A 21751-nucleotide genomic window follows, 5' to 3' on the forward strand; every position below is an offset into this window, starting at 1 on the left:
TAAATCTTTAATTTGGGAAAGAGTTAACTTTTCAAAAGATTGGTAATGCTACATTTTCTAAAAGAAACTAATGTTAGCAAATTCAGGTTAGTGTCTACAATCTATTTTCCTTAAATTATCAGTTACCTTACAAGACTCAATACTGGATAAAAATTTATTTATTCTTTTGTTAAACAGGTATTAGTGGAAGGGTATTATGTGCTAGGCTCATTTTACTCTGGGACCTGTGGCACTCTTCTACAAATTAACACTACATTCATTAGCAAATGTTTCAATTTTTTAAAAAAAATCCAGTGTGTAATATGATATAGATAGGAAGCTCATATGCAATCTAAACACCTGGGGAACTAAGAGGAATTTTTTTTGCAAACATAGGATCAGAAAGATTTGGATCTCACACGGCAACGCAGCAGGCTCCTCAGAAGCATCTCTGCTCTGCTGTTGCAGCCACCAGAAGACGGACGGGACGGCAGGCACAGAAGACAATCCCCGCTTCTCTCCCATACCCACCCACCCAAGGGAAAGGAAGAAAATAGGAAGTAGTGTATGTCGTTTCTAAATAAAACACTCAAATTTCCTGTTAATTAACAGGTTCCTGGGGAATTCAACCTAACCCAAATTATACAGGTGTTTATGGTAATATCAATCGATATGTACCCCCTGGAATAAAATGGGTGTGACGGTAAATACTGTCACTTGACACCCAGGAGGCAGACCTCCAGGCGCACTGGCGAAGGTTGGTTTAGATTAAGGCTAGCCTCTGAGAATGTCTGGAGAGGGTTGGCTTGGTTAAGTTAATTGATGTGGGGGGACCTGGTTGGATGGTGGACAATACCATTCCCTGAGCAGGGTGATCCCGGGCTCTATAAGTCTGACTCTACAAACCAAGCACCACCCCGAATGACTTCATTCATTCCTCTCTGCTCTTGACTGTGGATGTAAAGTGACCGTTCTCTCAAGTTCCCGTCACTGTGGCTGCCCTGCCTGAAACCAGGGATTGGAAACCAAATAAACCCTTTCCCCCTCACAACAGTCTGTACAGCTACAGAAAAGAAACTAAGGCAACGGTCCAGATGTTTATCTACAGAAAGTGGAAAGATTAGTTCACTTCTGAGTTTTCACTCTCATATGCTTATAGGAGTAGCGAGCGTACGGTATAATTTAACTCTTTAATGGAAATATTAGGCCAGCTATGTAAATAAGCCATTACCAACAAAAACTCAAGGTTCTCTCCACAAAGCACCTGTGTTAGATTTATACGAACTTTCTCATTGAATGTTGGGGTGATACATACTCTGTCACCCGGATAGTGAACCATTAATAATAAAGCAGACCGTCCTGAAATGCTACCTAGTTCCCCGTTATGCTGCTCCACACCCAGGGATAGCAATGCTGTTAAATGTGGAGAGACTGGGAGGTCCCTGGGAAAAGATTTGCAAGATGAGGAAGTTTCCAAGGACCTACACTAGGCCTGGCAACTTTCTACATAGATTCTCTACATCGATCCTTTGCATCGGCAAGTGTATATGGTCCCATGACGCTGGGGTCTGCACTTGAATGCCACGTGGTGTTCCTTAGAAATATGGACCTATGACCTTTACACAGTTGCTCTTATTAGCTGCTCTTCCACAGGTAAAGGCACGTTACCTGGGGATTCCACTGTATCATGTGCACACATCCTGCCTTCAGCCTCTCTCTCTATCCAGTGATGTGTCATTCTTTTCTCAATCACTGCTTTCTCTGGTGTATCAAACCAGGGACCAGCATGGATACCCAGCAAATAGTCAGTGAAGGAGTCATGTGGGCCAAAGGACCTCAGTTGAAGTCTACCGAAAGCTTTATGAAGGGTTCTTCTGCAGGACGCTGAGATTCACAATAGGAAACAGTACCGTTTCTTTGCTGGGTATGGCTGCCTCTGCAAATGACAACTGGAACACCTACCCTGTCTTGTGGACGACATCGCCGATGTTTTGATGGTTGAGTACAAGAATGAAAACATCTGGGTCCTCCATGACACTGTCCAGCCCAGAAGTGCCCTGACTCTGAACTTTGTGTCATCTGGCATACATTTCTTTTAAAAGTTGTTATTGCTGAAGTCACTGTGGTCAGTGCTCAGTAACCAACAGCTAGAAACATCCAGATATAGGAGTCTTGCTTCTCCTATGCTTGCTACGTCTAGATATGCCACGTGTTCCGAGAGTGCTTACTTCCGGCTGGAACCCTGGCTGGACTTGGAGGAAGTAAAACAGATTTAAATCCTTGTTCTAGAGTAGAACTTGCTCTAGGTGAACACAGATAGAGACCAGTGCAAGCGCAGAGCAGAACCAGGCCGTGGGACTGTGGAGCAGCAAGGGAATGTGTACAGGGCTTCATCCCAGGAAGCGCTTCGCGCCTACTCCTTTCTCACCCCCCCCAACACCTCCCGACCCCACCCCCCACACCTCCTGGTTCCGGGTCTGACCCCGAACCCCCTCCTTTTTCTTTGCCTGTCTTAAAAAAAGAAGCAGTTGAGAACCAAACATTCAGAAATTATGTACATCTAAAACTTCTAAGAGAAATTTCAGGGTGCTCGTTTTATTTTTTTGTGTGTGGGTGTTTTGTCTGCATGTATGTCCGCGTACCACCACATTCACGCCTGGTGCCAAAGGAGACCAGGAAGGGGTGTCAAATGGCTTGGGACTGGAGTTATAGATGGTCCTGAGCCACTATGTGGTTGCTAGGATTCAAATCCGTGTCCTCTGGAAGAGCGGTCAGTGACTACTGAGCCGTCTCTCCTACGGGAGCTCATTTTAAAACTATTTTAGGAGCCGGCTTTTGGCTATTCAACTAACGTGCAGTGGTAGATATATACACTGATGCTCACTGAAGATTGTTTCAAAAGTAAACAAGACATGCTTATTCCCGAATGTGCTAGGTAATGTCTTTAGCCCCAGGACTCAGGAAGCAAGAGTCCCGCAAGGCTCTGTGAATTCCAGACTAGCCTCATCTACACAGTGAGTTCTAGATCAGCCTGGGCTACACGGCAAAACCTAATCTCAAAAAAATCGAATTTTTAAGAGTAGCCAAGAAATTTATCTTTAGTACCTGAAAATACCTTAGCCTCATCTTAAATGTTAAATTAATTTTCAAAATTAATTTATAAATATATATTTTATTATATACTAGAATAGTGTGTTAATATATAATTATTAAATAATATAAATATATAATGTAATAGTATAACATATAATATAGTAATAGTATAATAACATATAATACAGCATTGTGTATATTTTATTGGTATGGTGATGTACTCCTGTGATATGGATTTCAGACGTTAAGTGTGATGATTAGTTCAAGGTCACCCTCATCTCTGTAGCAAGTTTGAGGCTAGCCTAGGCTACATGAAATCCTGTGTTTATTTTATTCATAATAGCTAGGAAACAGAAGCAGCCTAAAGTCCATCAACTGAATGGGTAATGAAAATATGATATATACAAAACATAATTTTACTGGATTTGCAGGTTATTGTATGAAATGGGAAAATGTATTCACTGAGGTAAACCAGACAAATAAAAGCAAACACCTCCCACCAGGCCTAGCGGCACATCCCTTTCTTAAATCCCAGCTCTTGGGAGGCAGAGGCAAATGGACCTCTGTGACTTTGAAGCCAGCCTGGCCTACATAGTGAGTTCCAGGACAGTCAGGGTTACATGGAGAGACCATGTCTCAAAAAACAAAACAGCAGGAGCAACAAACGAACACCTGTGCCCCCCTCCTCATCTATGAACTGTCTCAGTTAGGGAGGAAAGGATTTATTTTTGCTTACACTTCCATATCATTACTCATCATCAAAGGAAGTTGGGATGGGAACTCATGGCAGGAGTTGAGGCCACGGAGGAGTTACGCTTAAAGGCTTCACGGCTTCTTCAGCCTGCTTTCTTATAGGACCCAGGGCCACCAGCCCAAGGATGGCACTGCCCACAATGGCCTGGCCCCCCATCAATCACTGGCTAATGAAATGTCCGCCTCTGGATCTTATGGAGGCATCGTCTCAGCTGCGCTTCCCTCCGTTAAGCTTGTGTGGAGCTGACCTCAAACCCGCCAGCGCGGGACCCTCGCTTCAGATCTCTGATTTTGTGGATTTAACTTGGAAGAAGCTGTTCTCGCCTGCCAGGTTTCATGAGTCAGAAGATGCTCTGTGCAGTGCTGGGGGAGAAAGGGCATCCGACCAGACGTGGAACACTGGAATACACCCTCAGCCCTAATCTCACTTGCTAACTATGCATTAAGAAGTTGTCTGTTTGGATCAAAGGTGGCAAACACAAGGCCTACAGGGACCAGACCAAAGACAAAATAAAATAAAATAAAATAAAATAAAATAAAATAAAATAAAAAAGCCTGAAGAAGTAAGGAAAGCAGGGCACTTGGGAGAGCAATGGAGAAGGGGAAGTCATTATCTACAAGGGACAGCAGTCCCCAATCTTGCCCAGTGTGGCTGTTGTCAGACCATTCTAAACTGTGGCGTTCCTTGCCCTTTACATGTGAGCAACTTTATTGTTTTTAAGGAACTCTGCATGGGACAACCTAACACCAGCCAAATAAACACATCCACCTGGGAGCAGGCTTCAAACTCAACCAGCGTTTTACAACCTCAGGCTTAAGTCTTATGCCTTCTTAAATGACCTGTGCAGAGGCTTTCCAGATATGGAAGCATTATGCGCTTTCTGCCTTTAATTCTTAAGTTTATGTTCCGGGGTCTCATGAAGGAAGAATCACCACAGTGACCGTATGAGAAAAAATTAAGGGGGAACCAAGAAATGAGGGGACATCAGCCAACAGGGGGATGGGGCTGATCTAAAAAAACAAACACTGATTTTCCTACTCATGTGTGGTACACAGAGAAGGATCTCAGCAAAATGAAGTGATTCTGAGAACTCATAAATTAAAAAGTACACTAAGAGGCTTTCGAAATGAGTAAAGGAAGAGAAAAAAGCACATGTGCATGTGTGCGTGTGTGCATATGTGTGTGTGTGCATGCCTGTTATTAGCTCACAAATTCAGCAACTCCTCTGGAAACCTAATTTAACTTTACTTCTTTTATTTCCAAGCCCTGAAAAGATGTATTTTAACCTGTTTTCTTATAAAAGCACCAGATGTTACGATCCAATGCCTTGTACTTAGATGGTCCCATTTCAGTTTCAAAATGGGCTGACTGATGTTTGCTCTAGCCATAAAAATAAAATACATAGATATACCACTTCCAAGCTTTCATTTGCTTGTTTATGTATTTATTTGTCTATTTTTTGTCTGTCTGTCTATTTAGAGACAGACTCGTGTGTATCCCAGGCAGGTAGTCTCAAACTCACGATGTTGGTGACCTTTAAGTTCTGATTCTCCTGCTCAAGCCTCAGAGCACTTTCTAGTCAGCGAACCACCTCACAGCACTGCTGGAGACCCAGGCTTGGCACATGCTAGGCAAGCCCTCCCCTAACTGAACTGTATCCCCAGCCCCATCCAAACTTTAAGGAAAGTAATATAGTAAGTACATTGAGAACATGCTCTTACATTAACAATAATCTGACAGCCCACTCAACCAACTTTTCATAATTAGGTGAAATCATAATTGAAACAAAACAAAACAAAAAAACTGAACTTTATTCCCAAAACTTCAGTGTGACTTTAACAACAGCTTCTCTAAGCAAAATTAATTTAGTCTTGGTCTAACCCAGCTGTTTACCTTTTGTTTTGTTTTGTTTTGTTTTTTGGTTATCTACTATGAAATAGATCACACCGACTTAGAAACCTAAGTTGTTTACTCCCTGTGGTCTCTGATCGTCAGAGATATGGGAACGGTTTAGCCAAGGGACTCGAACCTTTCACTGGGCTACAGGTGACGGGTCAGTCTCACTGGTTGGCTGCTTCAGTCATCTGAGATTTACTTCCATGTACAGTCACAAGTCTTGGGAGGAACTTGCCCTTTCTAGTACATGGGCTTCCCAGTAGGCCATCCACGGTGGGCTTGTCTAAAATGATGTCCCAGGACACAGGCTCCTCTACAAACCCTGCACCCTGTCATAACACAGAGTGGAAGTCACAGAACATCATGTCTTTTGGGGCAGACCACACAGGATATGCACAGTAGGAAGCAGACACCGCTGAGGTGGCTCCCATGGCAACCAACATGGCTGAGAGACGCCATGTCCAGAGCCAACGCTTCCTCAGTTTGGTTCTAAGTTTGAGCTAATTGGTTGGTATCTGAATTGGCAGGTAGAAATCAGAAAAGTACAGAGAGGACTTTTCTGTGCGTTATGAAAACGTTTGGTGTAATTTTTCTTCCTCCTCCCACTTACAAATGTTACTGTCTTTCCATCACTCCCATTTCCCACTCCTTGGTGGATCCTCACAGTCATCGCTGAACCCTAACATACGGATCGAATGATAGTTTAAGGGGCAACATAGATACAGACATTTGCTTCCAAGGCAAAAGGATTCAGGCTCCTTTAAAAGCTCATATGAGTCAATCAGGCCACTGATCTGCAGATAATGGGGCTTCAGTTAGAAGTTACGGCCAGCTGGTTTGGACGGAGCAGGCAGCATTTACGTGGGCTTCTATAAAAAGCGGCCTGACAACATGGTGTGAGAGAGTCAAGAAAGGGAGACCAAAGCAGAAAAAGAAGAATCCTGGCTGTGGCCTGAGTGACCGTAAGTAGGGAATTTAAAGCACCCTACGTCCCACCGCCATCACCATGCTAGCCTGACTCTCCACAGCTGAGATGGGGCAAAGCCAAGCTCCTGGGCAGGTCCAGAGTGCCCGAGTGAAAGGGAGCCAGCACGGTGAAATCCCGTCTTTATAAAACGTGGATTTTATATCTACACGTTTGCTTGCTTGAGAGAGCTTTGCTCCCATGGTTGGATTTCACTTAGCCTACGAAAAACAAAATCCTTATCGTGGGAAACGCCAATGCTTTTTATTCGGACTTTATGGGGTATTCACTTTAGCTTGCACCCAGTGCTGGGTAGAGTGCCTGCCCTGTAGATACCCAGGGGGAGAGAGAGGCCTGTACGAAGTTTGCAAGGTTCTGATGGAACCGGGGCCAGAAGGCAGGCAACAGAAAGGCAGACGACAGTAAGACACCAGAGATTAGAAAGGTCACACCGGAGGCCAGCCATGGTGGTGCACACCTTTAATCCTAGCACGAAGGAGGCAGAGGGAGGTGGATCTCTGTGAGTTCAAGGCCTGCCTGGTCTACAGAGTGAGCTCCCGGATGGCCAGGACTGCATAAAAAGACCCAGTTTCATAACAAACAGAAGTCACGCAGGCTCTTAGAAAAAAGGACTGTTTCTGAGTTTCTGCTGGGCCCCTCTGAGTGGATCTTAAAAGGGCCACCAACACCAACGCCTAGCCACACCCTGCCCGTTCCACTGTCTACTTTTAATTCTGTAGGTGGGGCTAACCCAATATTTTAAAATAAGAGCTTTTTAAAAATTGTGTGCACATAAGGGCCCTTGAAGGCCGGGGAACTGGAGTTGCAGCAGGTGACACTGGCGTTGGGAGCTAAACACAGGTCCTCTGGCATTAGCTGCTCGTAACCACCGGGCCTCCAAATCCTCACCAAACATTTTCAATGCTCGTCTGAAATCATGCTGGGTACATGTTGTCATGATCTCCTCAGTCAGGCCCTACGGTAGACAACTGCTTTTGCTCAGCGTGGTTGTTAATTAACCTACAGGACAGTGATCATATTCTGATCACGTTCATATATTCTGCGTGTGGATTCATGTCTACGTCTGTGTGCGTCCGCACGGGTGCGGAGATGGGAGATGGATGTCAAGTGTTTTCACTTCGTTTATTGAGGCAGGGAGCCCTGCTGAACCTGACCATTTCGGCTAGCTTATCCAGCCGACTGCTCTGGGGATCGCCAGCTTGGCCATGTGTACCTGTGCCGTCTATTTAAACATAAACCTCCTGCTTACGGCTTCTAAGATGGCGCTGGAGAGGGGTCACAGGACCTCTTGTTCTCCTGCCCAGTGTGACCACACTGAATAAATAAATCTCCTTTCTCTGCCTTCACTATCACTGATTTGCTTAATTGGCCTCCGGAGGATGGGTGGTCGGGCCTAGCTTGTTAGGACGGCCCAGGCCCCCACCCTAACAACTTTAGAAACACTGTGGAGTAAATAGCTCTGATGTAATTAACTAATTCTGCACTTTGAAAGCAGGCTGGGCCATTCATCTAAAGGTACATGAGAAAACAAAAGAGCCCCCCAAATATGTCAGCTAGCAGAGTACACTTGCCATTTCCCGAGACAATGACCTTAAGCCGTGTGGTGAGAATAGGTGTTGACATGTCTGGTCAGAGCATGGTTCCTACACTGGCATCCTAAGCGTTCCACAGCCAACTTCTCTCCTGAAGGCTGCGCAGTGCCCAGCCGGAGTACTTTCAGATTTCAAGTGCATTATGCCCAACGGAGTCTGAGAAATTCAGCTGCAAATTAAAACGTTTCCCCCCTCCATGTTCAAAAGGTGTTATTCGAACTGGAAAATAAATGGAGCTCAAGAAGCAGAGTGGCCCAGACTCTGTGGAATGTCACGGCACTGTGCACAAGCACTCCAGACCCTTTTCTTTATCCACCCCACACACAGAGAGATGTCTCTCCCACAAGTATTAATGTAAAACCAAAGGCTGAATTCTAGACTTCAAGAATGAGGGTACTCTCAAGGAGAGGGGTCAGGGGGTTCTTTCTTCTCGTGTCTCATGCCCTTGCCTTCTGCTCGGTGCTCACCTGAGTGGTCCCTAAGAAGAAAGTGAGATGAGCTTAGACTGGGCTTCTAGTGACCTTGGCTTTTGCTACTGTGCCCATCACTTAAATTCCACTCTCCTGGTGTATTCTGTGCAATGTGTTACATATGCTGGCTTTGCTTTGGGACAGAGTTGGCCGGATATGGCTAAACATGACCAGAAATTCTTATTCTCCTTGTCTTCACCTTCTCAGTGTTGAAATTATATGCATGTGACATCACGCCCATGTTATGTGGTAATGAGAACCACAGATATGTAGTGAGAATTTTGGTTTCTTTAAAAAAAAAAATCCCACAGGAATGGAAATGTGCTGTGATTTTATCCCAGGTGTGGGGACTTGGGGCTGCTTTCAGGCTGGTCACAGCAACGAACTAGGATTTGCCCTGTGCTCTATCTAGCAGGGGTGTAATTTTGCTAGCTATAGCGGGTTTCTGTGATTGTGTGACATTTGGAACTCTGGGGACTTTCTGAAGGGTATATAAATGCTAGGGCTCCAAGAAGCGGCTGGGTGGTGGTCGTTGGTTGTAAGTTGGTGGTGGCTGTTGTGGGCTGAGGCTTGTTAAGTAGCTGTGTGCAGAGAAGACGCAAGAAGAAGAAAATAGATATTCTGACAGCAAAGGTCAAACTTGCCCCAAGGAACTTCATGGCTCTGACTAGCAGAAAGTAGTGTAATGATAATGTCGCCCACCCCCTTCAGACCCCTGACTTTATTCAGGGACCTCTCTCTCCTTTGCTCTCTCCCCCTTTTCTCTCCTATCCAGTATTAAGGGGTTGAAAGAGTAGAAGAAAAAGGAGGGGTGGAAGGGGTGGAAGAAAAAGATCCCACACAGTAGCAAAGGACGGGCGCGGTCAGCATTGCGCTGACTAAGGGACCTCCCCGGCCCTCATGCGTGCTTTTTAATGCAGCAGTGTAGATCCACACGCTCCTGTGCAGTGTCAGCCCCATGTCTGCATGGCCTTCGTGCCACTTGTACCCATTATCTCCCACCTCAGGCCTGAGATCTTAGTCAATTTTTTTCCATCCATTAAGAAAAATACGGTGATATGAGAATAAAAAGTTCTGTAAAGCAAAGGAAACACTCACCAGAGTGAACAGACACCAGCCACGCTTTATGCAAGGAGCCAATATCCAGAACTTACAAAGGATTACGGAAACCAACCACCAAGCAAACAGAACTGCCAGTCGACAAACGGATGGATGAACTAATGCTTTTTAAAGAAACGAAATGGTCAATAACTATTATTAAAAGTATCCCCAGTTGTCAGAGAAATACAAATTAAAAGTACTTTGACATTCCAGTCAGAAAGGCTATTGTCAGGAAATCTGATAACCAATAGCAAAGCTGACATCGAGAGAAAGAAACTCAGTTACTATTGGTTGTGGTGCAAATTAATTCAGTCGCTGAAGAAATCGGTTTGAAGGTTTCTCAAAAAATTAAAGAGAACTACCATATGGCACAGCGATTTCATTCCCGGGCTGGTGCCCATGAGCACACACCCTACCATATTTACACCCCACATTCATGGCCACTTTATTCTCTACGACAAGGGATAGTGCTTAGCTCTAGAGAAAGATGAATTTTAAAAAATTGCAGGAAAATGGACTTTTATAATATTAAGTGATGTCAGATGATCTCAGAAATAAAAAAAAAAAAACCTGTGCTCTCTCATATACGGGACCTAGGTATGTATGTAGACAACTGTCGATGTGGTGCTGTATAACACGTAGAAAGGGAGAAAGAAAGGCTGAACATGAGATGAGGGAGGGCCTTTGTGTGCCCTGGACAGGAGTTATGAAAGCAGATGCAAGGGAATCACTTTCTAATTCTGGTCCATCCCAGACTTGTGTGTTTGGAGTAGTAGACAAGTGCAGAAGACGAATTCAGTATTCAGAGTGTGAAATCGGATGTGAAGTTCCATGGCCTCCATTCCAAATGCCCGTTCTAACCACAAAAGCCCAAGGTTGTGTAGACTTAAGCCCGGGTACTTCTGACGGATGCTGCTTTTCTTTATCTGAAAGATAATGATTATGAATAACGTTTATCATTGAAATATTCTTAAAGATAAGGAAGCGTACACTGCAGCCCCCCTGGGTTTTGCACGACTTCCACGATGAGGCTATCACTAAGCTGATCACAGGTCATACAGCCCCTGTTACTGGCTGGGTGACTGGGGACACCAAGGTTAAATAATTACACTTTGTTGTTTCACACTCCAAGTTCTTTTTGAAGTAAAAAAAAAATCAGATCTCATTTACTGAGTTCTTAGTAACAATGACAACAGCAAAATCACAAGGATTTAAGAATGACAGGAAGATCACAGTGAACGACTTTCCTACGTGCACACTGATGACCGGCAAAATCACTGCCCTGTGGAATGCAGTTCTGAGTAGAATAATATCTTAACACATATGGCCGCTACTCCCCACAAACATACAAAAGACATTCATGTTTCCCTTTCCCTAGCCCCCTGGCTCATTGGAAAGGAATTTCGGAAATTAGTGTCAAGATCAAATAGATACAAAAATATTACGATATAAAGTATGATGATCCTGTAAGATTCATTTGCCTCTGTGTGTACCACAGGCACTCCAAAATTAAATATGTATAGTGAATATTAAAATGAATAATATATCATATAATAAGATAAAACCAGAAATGTGTACAGTGACCAGTGGAGACAGCCTTCTACAGGGCTTTTCTTGTGTTGTTGAGATGGGAGATTCACTGGACTTCCTGGGCTGCTCTCTAACTCCCAGAATGCTCTCCCCTCCCCTCCCTGGGACAGCACAAGTGGCCTCTAGGGTGGATGCATTGCTGGACTCTGGCCCCCTGCTGTCCATCTAACCTTATTCAATGGCTCAATGTCACTAACACTTGTCTCCAATATTGACCATCAAAGCCTGCTCATTTAAAAGTTAATTAATTTGAAAACTGGTAAGTAGGTTTTAGGTAGCTTCATCATAAATAAATCTGTGAGTTTTACTGATCATAGTTTCCTACCTTCCTCATGCCACTGGCAGCAAATGTTCCTGTGGTGTCCACAGAGGCCAGGCCTGAGGCAGGCCCCGGGCTGGAGTGCCTCCATCTCACATAAATCAAAGCTAAAGAGGGAAAGTGGGCACACGTGTGGAAACCAGCGCTAACAAGTAGAGGCAGGGTGCCTGACACCACGGGGAGCTTGAACGGAAGGATGGTATCCTGGACACTCCCCTTCCTCACGCAGAGGAGGGGCTGAGAAGAGTCCCATCGGAAGCTGCAGGTGACCAGAGGTGCCCTCTGGCCATGCCATCACACCCTCCTCAGCTCGTCTGGCCCAGAGTCATGCATAAGTTGTAGAAGATCTGATCTAATGTACGCCTCTTCGTGAGACTAAGTTTAACCCCAGCTTCCTACATAAAGACAACCTTGAACTAATGCTCTCAACACTTAAAACTCATTTGTGAGCCTAGCTGTAGAGAGGTTTCCCCTCAAAACAGCAAGCCATTTCTTGCCTTGGCCTCAGTCTGCACTTTTAATTAGGCCACCTGTGGTCCTGAGGCTGCAACCAGGGATGCTGGGGGCTGGGCTCCTGACGCATGTCTCCATGTCTGCTTGCCCCATTGGCCAGTGGCTACCACCCTACCGTCCGTCCTTCCTAATGCTTCATGCCTCTGGTCAGGAACTTTTGTCTCCGAAAGTGAGATGAGGTCCTTGTTAGCTAACCTGTTTGGAACCCACCTGTTAGCAGAGTGGGAAAGACTAGCAAGAGGAAAGGAAGAAGGGACCATTCTGGAAAAAATAAAAAAATCAACCGACCTCTGACCTCCAACCTTATCCTCCTCTTGATCTCATCTGGCATTTCTCTTGAGGTCTAAAACATTTTAAAACTATCGTGTGACTTAGCATGAATATCAAGAAGAGAACAGTGAATGAATGTTTCCAAGTGATCTCAGTATGTTCCACTTTTAGGAAAGCATTGAGAGACAGAGCAGTTATTTGAGGGTGATAGTCCATTGTCTTTGATTTGACTGCAACTGGTGACTTCTGGTACTGGGTTCCCTTCTAAGAAATCAGCGGTGATCTCTTTGGGAGCGTCTGGACCCTCGGTCTCTAACTACAGAGAAATTAGATTACAATGGGAATGCTACATGGGATCCAAGTCACTGAAAGAAAGTGGAGTGTGATCCCTCAGTAGGGTCCTACTACGGTAACATCTCCCAGACCGGGCAATCAAGGAAGATGGGCAGGACATCTCTGACACCTTCCCACCAGTGTGTCTGTGTGGCCATTCTGCAGAGTTCTGTGAACTACTCAGAGAGACTCGGCAGAGCGTGGAACAGGTCTCCCGACTCATCAGAACCTACTTAACCCAGTTGTGACGTTTTTCAGCTTCTGATTGGAAACACATTATATGACAGGCTAACAACTTACAAACTCCAGATACAATGGGGTGAAAATCAATAGGAACCTTTCTAAACAGAAGGGTTTTCTTTCTCAGCTCAGTTCCCTGCTGTTCTATTTCTATCCTGTCCCCATTAAGAAGCAAAATAACCGAGAGAGTCTCTGCTTGCTTCTGTGGGTTTCCTCCAACATCATCAGGAAGTGGTCAGCCCAGCTGTGTGGTGTAGCAGCGAACATGGACTGGGGAGTACACAGATTTAAACACAGATTCTCATATCCCAGGCCTCCTCGCTAACTCACGCTTCTCTCAAGTAGAGAAAGAAGCAGCTTTTAAAGGCAGCTACAGTCAAAAGGAGACAATGTATCAGAACTGCAAGGCGCTGAGCTGGCCTCAACCTAGAGACCCCACACAGAAGCAGCTTTTGTTCGCTGTACACACTGGAAACTCTAGAAGGGAAGAGACATCTCTAATTCTACCGGCTTAGTAATGCAACATGCATTTCATAGTTTCATGCATTTCATAACATCCATAGGAAGGCTCATTTTATAGTACTGTAACTGAAATATACAACTTTCTCTGTTAGTATTTTTTATCTTTTTATATTAAATAACTTTTTTTTACTTATTCACTTTACATCCCTATCACTGCTCCCAGTTTTAGTATTTTACCACATTAACTTGTAGGGACCCTAACTACTTTTTACTTTGTGGTGTGAGATTTTACTGAGAAGATTGCTATAATTTAGCCACCCGAGTTCTATCAAATATGTGAGGCATTTTGACACTATCGATAATGTTACAATAACATTTCCACAAACACGACTTTTTCCTTCTGTGATATTCTTTCCTCAGGACCAGTCTCCGGAAGCAGGCATTCGGAGTAAGCTCTCCCGGGGAAGGTGTTTGGAGTAAGCTCTCCCGGGACTGCCACTAATTTTGACAAACTGCTCTCCATTATTTCATGCAATTTGAACTTCCTCCCCCAACATAATAAATGTCATTTCATTTTGTACTTTCTTTAAAAATGGAGCCTACTGTGCAGTGCAGGCCTCAGTAGCTGGGCTTACGGGCACTAAAGTCATCGGTGTTGTGGCGTTCTTTCTTTCTGATAGCTAATACTACGGACATCTTGTACTCACCAGATTCATGTCAAGCCCCGATACGAGCTCTCTGCTTGTAGTTTCACCAACCATGTTAAAAGCCTCAGGACTGACTGTTCTCTGAAGCTCCCCTCTGTTCAGATGAGGACCTTAAAAGTCCAGCAGTGCTGAACTGTGGCTGAGGTCAGACAGCAGCTGAGCCCAGTGCCTGTCCTGGAATCTGGACCCTAACACATGGCAGTGCTGTCCTGCTCAGGATGCAGGATGCTGAGTCCTGGCAAAGTCGGTCATTTTCTTAGACCGTTCGTCATTTATTCTTCAGCCGCTTCTTTAGAGAGATGGAGCGGGTCCATCCTCACGTACCATTTCCCAACCACGCGTCTGCACTGCCTCCTCCCAGGAGAGCCCGGTCCTGTCTTGTGGACCACGCCAGGATTTTAGATTTTAGAAGAGTGTTGCCCTTAGCTTCTTCCTCCTCCCTGCTAACACAGGGGAATAAACCACTTTCTACAACTTTATATCATCTTACCGCATCATTCACCCATTTGATTTGGCCCCTCGATTGGCTTGAAATATCCCGTTGTGAATGACAGTGAGCTCAGAGGATGACAAACCAGTAACAGCCTTCTGACGAGTTACCCAGAGTTTATTTATCCGGTTGGTCGGCTGAACTTAACTGAGTTTGGTTTGGTTTGGCGACAGTGTCTGACTGTGGAACCCAGGCTGGTTGAACTCACTTTAAGCTTTCTGCCTCTGCTTCTTGAATACTGGACTTCCAAGCATGAACCATTGCTACTGGCTGCCAGCCTCGCTCTGCTGGACCACCCGTCTCCTTCAAATCCCCTGCTGTTAGGACTCGAGTGTACAAGTGTCCTGTAAATGTGTGATCCAGAACAGTGTGGCTATCCTACAGGACTGCTCTCTCCTGATGTCCAGCAACACCTTTAAACCCCCATCAGTGATTTACGAGACAAAACCGTTTTAACCCAGTAAAGCTAAACTTGAGTCTACCTTCGTTGCACCCCAGTACCTGCATTATGTCTTGCAATATATGCAAGTGCCCAGGCTGCAGCTTCCTTGACTCCTGGGTCAAAATCTTCCAAGCATATCACCAGCGAGTCCAGGGCCCCACAGTCAACTGTAGCCTGCGCCAGCTGAGGAGAGTGTTTGCCAACCGCTCGCAGCACAAACGCAGCAGCTTTCTTGTAGACGCACTACGGGGAAAAGAGAGAAAACCCAGAATCTAAAATAGCCCGAAAGCACCACAAAAATGCATTCTATAAAGCGCACAGCCTCTGGGTGGGGACAGAGGAAACCAGCTGGGAACATGCTGGTCCTCTGATCTCCCCCATTGCTTCTGTTCAGTAACTAACCTGGAAACAAGGTAGATTTTAAATGGCGCTAAAAACGTTTGACTTTGAGGCATGCATTTGGAAATTGTATAAAATCAAATATAAACATGGGACTTTCTGTGCATTCATACAGTATTCAATTCTCTTTATCTGCTTGATACTGAAAGGCACTGTTTGACTCAGGGGAACTCTGGGATGTTAACATATTAAGCGTCTCTGTCCACTGACCACCTCTTTTCCTTTCTTTCTCTCCTCAGCCTCTCAGCATGGCAGACTTTTCTGACCTCAGTGAACCACATAGAACAGCATCTATGCTCTGCGATATACCCAGAAATCACATTGAAGTAAAACATTCACAACGTTTCTAAAACTTCTCCTGGTCAAAAATAAAAGGATATGTTATTTTTCTATTCTAGAAAAAAGGCTTTTGAAAAGATAAAAACAAATCATTGTCTGACTTGTGGATGCTGTTCCATACATATAGTATATTATAGTATGTCTAATATATAAATTTCATTTGGTTAAAGAATAAAAAAATGTAAGTGAAACACAGGAATAACACGTTTCTCTCTTCATGTGGCTAAACAAATATACCGGATATGTTTAGCTACAACGCAGTTATTATATGACTATTATGATATAGAGATGATCTCATAATTTTCTGTTGGTTTCATTGCTTGCTTGTTTGAGGTCTCACTGTGTATACTGGGCTGACCCTGAGCGTATCACATAGCCCATGCTGGTCGTGAACTCACAGAGATCTGCCTGCCCCTATGTCCTGAGTGCTGACATTAAAGGCTTACACCACCACACTCAGCTGATCTCACAGTCCTTATTAATAAAACCTAATTAATCTCCTACTTTATATTGTCAGCTTTGATTGTTTTTAATATTAATTACTGTCTTAGTTACTTTTCTATTGCTGTTGAGAAAACTATGGAGACTTTCCACGTGGGATGCAAAAGCCTAGAGCCTGCTCTCCAAGGAAAGATCGAATGATCCAGAGGAGGAGAGCCTGGTGGCATGTATGGAGCAGGAACACACACAGAGAAATGAAATGTCTATAGTTTATTGAAAAGGCATTAAAAATAAATTAATCAAATGAAATGGATTTCTGCACAATTAAGCCGTTTTCAGTCTGGTGGAATAAACGCATCATAAAGTCCCCACGCTAATCGTGATACGTTCCCAGTGTTGTGCAGGCGTCACTGCTAGCTAGCGCTAGAGCATTTTAACCACCCATGAACTCCTTAAAATAAGCACTCACTCTCTCTCTCTCCCTTCTTGCACAGGCCTTTGGTACCCTGAGTCTGCTTCCGTCTACACAGATTTGTATGTTCTCTATATTCATATAAATTACACCGTCTATTACGTGTATTAATTTAAGAGTCATCCATGTGGCATTTATCAGTGCTCAGGTCCTTTCTATGACAGTAACAGTCCATGGTGTGGGGTGGAAGATGTTTTCTAACTCGTCGATCTGTTGATAGACTTGGTTTGATCTCTCATCCCATGCCGTGGATCATGTTGCTCTGAACGTTTGCATATGACTTTTGTGCGTGATGCTAGAATTGCTCGTGCCTATCATGACCATCATGCCGGTCCCCACCCCTCTGGCCATCGCTGAGGGTCCCTGCTTCTTCACAGCATCACCCCCTTTCCCCTAAGGATGTTTATTATGGCCACCTGTTAAGCGTGCCGTGACACCACTCCATGCCTGTGACTCACACCTCCTGCCGATGCCGCCAAGTTCCTCTTGTGTTTCTCACCATTTGGAGATGTTCTTTTAGGGAAGTATCTATTCAAGTTCTTTGCCCATTCTTCAGTTTTTATTTATCTTTTTATTATAGAAGTAGGAATCTAGTCTTAAGGGAGTAAAAAGCAGGTACATACCTGCATTAGGACAAGCTAAGAGGGGGTTAGGTAGTCTAAAACCCTACTTACCCCAAATAGCTTATTAGAAACACACAAGAACACCAAAGGAGTGTGTGTGTGTGTGTGTGTGTGTGTGTGTGTGTGTGTGTAGACCAGAGGCCAACTTTGGGGGACATCCTCAGGAAAGCCTTCTGCTCCCTTGAGACATTGTCTCTCTTTGGCCTAGATCACCAGTTATGCTAGGGTAGCTGGCCAGTGAACCCCAGGGGTTCCTTATGTTTCTACCTTGCAGCCCAGTGCTGAGATTAGAAGCATGTACCTCTCTGTCGGCCATTTTTACATGGACACAGGTGTTTATGGGGTGAGCACTTTAAGGACCGTCTCTCTAACACCCCCTCCCCAGAGTGCTTTAAAAGAGCCGGAGTGCTTGGTTACTTAGATGTATGCTTTCTGAGTGCTTGGTTACTTAGATGTATGCTTCCTCAGCCTTTCAGTTTAACGCAGGCTCTCCCTCAAGGATGCCTCTTACTCTGTCACCTGCATGTGAGAACTGCAGAAAGCAGCTATGTTCTTATCAGGGTGTTGTCCTCTTCCCTGAGGTAGGCCTGGAACCTTGAAGGGTAAAGAAACACTGTGTGTGTCTAATCCCCCGAACACTTACACAGTCCTCCTAAATTAACAGTAACAGAAAAATGCCTTTAAGCCCCAAAGCAAAATTCCCTAAAGATATTCTCATGCACATGTAGGGATCTAAGGTTATCCTAGCCTTCTAGGGTTCTAATGCCTTCCAGTTTACAACTCTGCCAAAGCTATCCATTTGTAAAATCTAAACAGAGAAAAAGGTTTTGAGAAAGTCTTACATTCTGCTCTGCCAGTGAGTAGACAAGCTGTGGAAGAATGTCACCCTTCACAACTGCTTCTGCTAAGTCATCGTTATAGTTGGCCAGCCTCCCCAGAGCCAAGGCAGCAGTCTGTTGAATGGTTGGCACCACGTCCAGAAGAAGAGGTCTCAGCAAAGACATTATACCTGAGTTAAAGGGTGAGAAACAGAACTCAGCCAAATTTTACTTTAAAAAGCAAAGCATGCACCCCACAGGAAGAACAACAATATCAACCAACCAGACCCCCAGAGCTCCCAGGGACTAACCCACCAACCAGGGAGTACACATGGAGGGGCCCATGGCTCCAGCTGCATATGTAGCAGATGGTGGCCTTGTTGGGCTTCAATGGGAGGAGAGGTCCTGTGAAGTTTCGATGTCACAGTGTAGGGGAATGCCAGGACAGGGAGGCAGGAGGGAGTCCGTGGATGGGTGGGTGGGGAGCACCCTTGTGGAAGCAGGGGTGGGAAGTTGGAATGGGGGGCGGGGGGTTTCTGGAAGGGAAACCGGGAAAGAGGGATACCATTTGAAATGTAAAGAAGGAAAATATCCAATAAAAAAAAAAAGTTGGGGCTGGAGAGATGGCTCAGCGGTTAAGAGCACTGACTGCTCTTCCAGAGGTCCTGAGTTCAAATCCCAGCAACCACATGGTGGGTCACAACCATCTATAATGGGATCTTGTGTGTCTGAAGAAAGCTACAGTGTACTCGTATACATAAAATAAATAAATCTTAAAAAAGAAAAAAGAAAAAGAAAAGCAAAACATGTGATTCAGAGCTATGCAGTTAGAAACTGGAGGTTTAAAAACAAACAAAAAATTTTAGCAAAAAAAATAAAACAATTGAGAGTTAGACATAGTGGTACATGCCTGTGATGCCTTATTTTCAGGGGGCTGAGTCAGAGGAATCATGAGTTCAAATCTCTCGATCTACCTCTTTCTTTTCTTTCTCTTACACACACACACACACACACACACACACACACACACACACACAGAGTATCCACTGAAAACTAACAGGATACTTTTTAAAGACATCTGATGGTCAAGACACAAAATCATGCAAGCTGCCAAAATTACTAATGCATGCAGAGGGGAAATACAGCTTCGAAGCTGGATGAGGACTCAGACCTTACTCAGGAGGTAAACACCTATGATGTCATCAGGAGGGATGCAGAGAAAGTTTAGAGTATCTGGGGCAAAGCCCAGCTCTCATCCCTGCCACCTTTGCCAGTCCTGTCTCGCAACGGCTATTCCAGATTCTTTGTTTTAGCTGGTCTTTTCTACATTTTCTTGTAGAAAAATTTTCAGGCTCTATCTCAAACTTGAAGGAGCTAGGAGAGTCACCATGTGCCAGCCAGTGCTCACGCACACAGGAGGCACAAGTAGATCTGTGGTGAGAATTTTGGTTTCTTTAAAAATAAAACAGAAATGTAATGTTTTTGTTTTAATTCCAGGTGAGGGATATGAGCCCTCTTCAGATTGTCTACAGCAACTGACTCTGATTTGTCCAGTGCTATAGCAGAGACATGCTTTTGACAGCAGATAGGTTCTGTGACTGTGTGACATTTTAAATTCTGGGGACTTTTCAGAGGTTATGTAAATGCCAGCGGGCGGGTGGGCTGTTGATTGGATGCTGTTGGTTGCAGTTTGTTAAGTAATTGTGCAAAGAGGAGGAGGAGGAGGAGGAGGAGGAGAGGAGGAGGAGGAGGAGGAGGAGCAATTAGATATCCTGTTTCGAATATCAAATTTGCTCCAAGAAACTCAATGCCCCTAATCAGCAGGAATTAGTCTAATGATAGATAATGTCTCCCCCTTCCCCCTTTACCCGTTTCTCTCCTATCTAGTGTTAGGAGGTGGAAAGGGTAGAAGAAAGGAGGTGGGTAAAAGTAGGAGAAAGAAAAACCTACAATGTAGCAATAGCCTGCCACATGGAGCTTTAAGCAAGTCCTTGTTCTAGGAAACAATGTATCACTAGCTCTCCCGGAATATTTGTGCCAGGGTTGAATACACAATGGCCATATGGCCACCATCACGCTCGCAGTAAGTCATTTATATGGACTGGGAGCTTCATGCAAAAGCATTGCTCTACAGGCTTTGTTCCATAGTAACTCACTGAACTCTCATGGCAAACCTAAGAACTAGGCCCCGTCTTTATGCCTCTTTCACCAATGAAAGAATTAAAGCCAAGAAGGACTACATAAATTGCTCCCAATCCAGAACTGATGGAATGAGATTAGAATTCAGACATTAACTGTTGATAATTAGTGGACAAATGTGTGCTGAGAACTGAGGAGGCCAGGGAAGGCAACCCAGTAGTAAATGCCTTGTGGTTACCTCACAGGATGTTTAACTCCTTGTGCCAGCCTTATCTTCTGTGTGCTGCTTCTGCTTCCCAGTTACCACTCAAGTGTAACATTACACGAAACAATGACAGCATTCAAACAGGAACAAAGTACCCCTTGACTTCACGAGTGTTGTTTAACATACATATTTATTAAACTTGATATTCCTTAAAAACATATCCTGGTAGAGACGAATGACTCAGCAGGTAAAAGCACTCGCCACCAACTGCCTGCCTAAGTTTCATCCCCAGGACCCACATGGAGAGAACAAAGTACTGCAAGTTATCCTCTGACATCTACATACATACATATATATATTCTGGTGATAGACAAAAATCAAATATTACCAAATATCCTTACGTCACTCTATATTTAGAAACATTTGAAAGAGAAAAAAATAGCATTCACAATAACACGCAATCCGACCAGAAATAGCATAAGCTAGAGACAACTGTTTGTCAAGATGTATTTAATTATACAGCCTGTGAGTCTCCCTAATTTCAAGTTTCATTTGGTTATTATTTCTGTGTTTAAATTGGCCAGATTGGACCAGGATCCATGAGGCTATTGCCTGTACGGGAGATGCTGCCTGCTCACATGTGGTTCAGGGTCTGTGTTAACCAAGCCCCGATGTTCACGAGTGCTTTTCACTAGACTTTCTAAGAGAGGGGACTTCGGAAGTCTCCCGGCACAATGTTTAGAGTACAGAATAAAGAATTAAAGTAACTGTCGAATTCGAACACAGGTTATTTCTAGAAAGTTTCTAGATATTAAAAAGTACTTATTTCTTTTTAACACCTCCTTACTTTTGTCCTTGTGCTGTTATAAAATACAAACAACAAACTTACCTTTTCATCCTTTTCAACTGTATTTGGGTGTTGTCTGCTTACAGTGGTGGTGAACCATCCCCAGATAAGAACTACCTGTCTTCAACGGCAGCTGGACCACACAGGGCCAGTACCTCTGCACCCATGCGGTACTGTCCGAGTGCTGCATAGTGCAGCCGCGGCCCGTGGCTGATGTGCATTCCCCGAATAA

The 21751-nt window shown here is 44.4% G+C and overlaps 1 protein-coding gene across 1 annotated transcript in view; it reads right to left on the reverse strand.

Moving 5' to 3' along the window:
* Window positions 1-21751, reverse strand: part of Spag6 (sperm associated antigen 6) — a 40552-nt gene that overhangs the window by 18788 nt on the left and 13 nt on the right. The window contains exons 1-3 of the mRNA XM_032885178.1: window positions 21675-21751; window positions 18353-18544; window positions 15296-15479 (exon numbers count right to left, since the gene is read on the reverse strand). The exon at window positions 21675-21751 is cut by the window's right edge and continues 13 nt beyond it. Of these exons, the coding sequence (XP_032741069.1) occupies window positions 15296-15479; window positions 18353-18544; window positions 21675-21751 (453 nt within the window). The remainder of the gene's footprint in view (window positions 1-15295; window positions 15480-18352; window positions 18545-21674) is intronic.

Source organism: Rattus rattus, chromosome 14, assembly GCF_011064425.1.
Source record: "Rattus rattus isolate New Zealand chromosome 14, Rrattus_CSIRO_v1, whole genome shotgun sequence".
In the NCBI taxonomy this organism is placed as follows: Eukaryota; Metazoa; Chordata; class Mammalia; order Rodentia; family Muridae; genus Rattus; species Rattus rattus.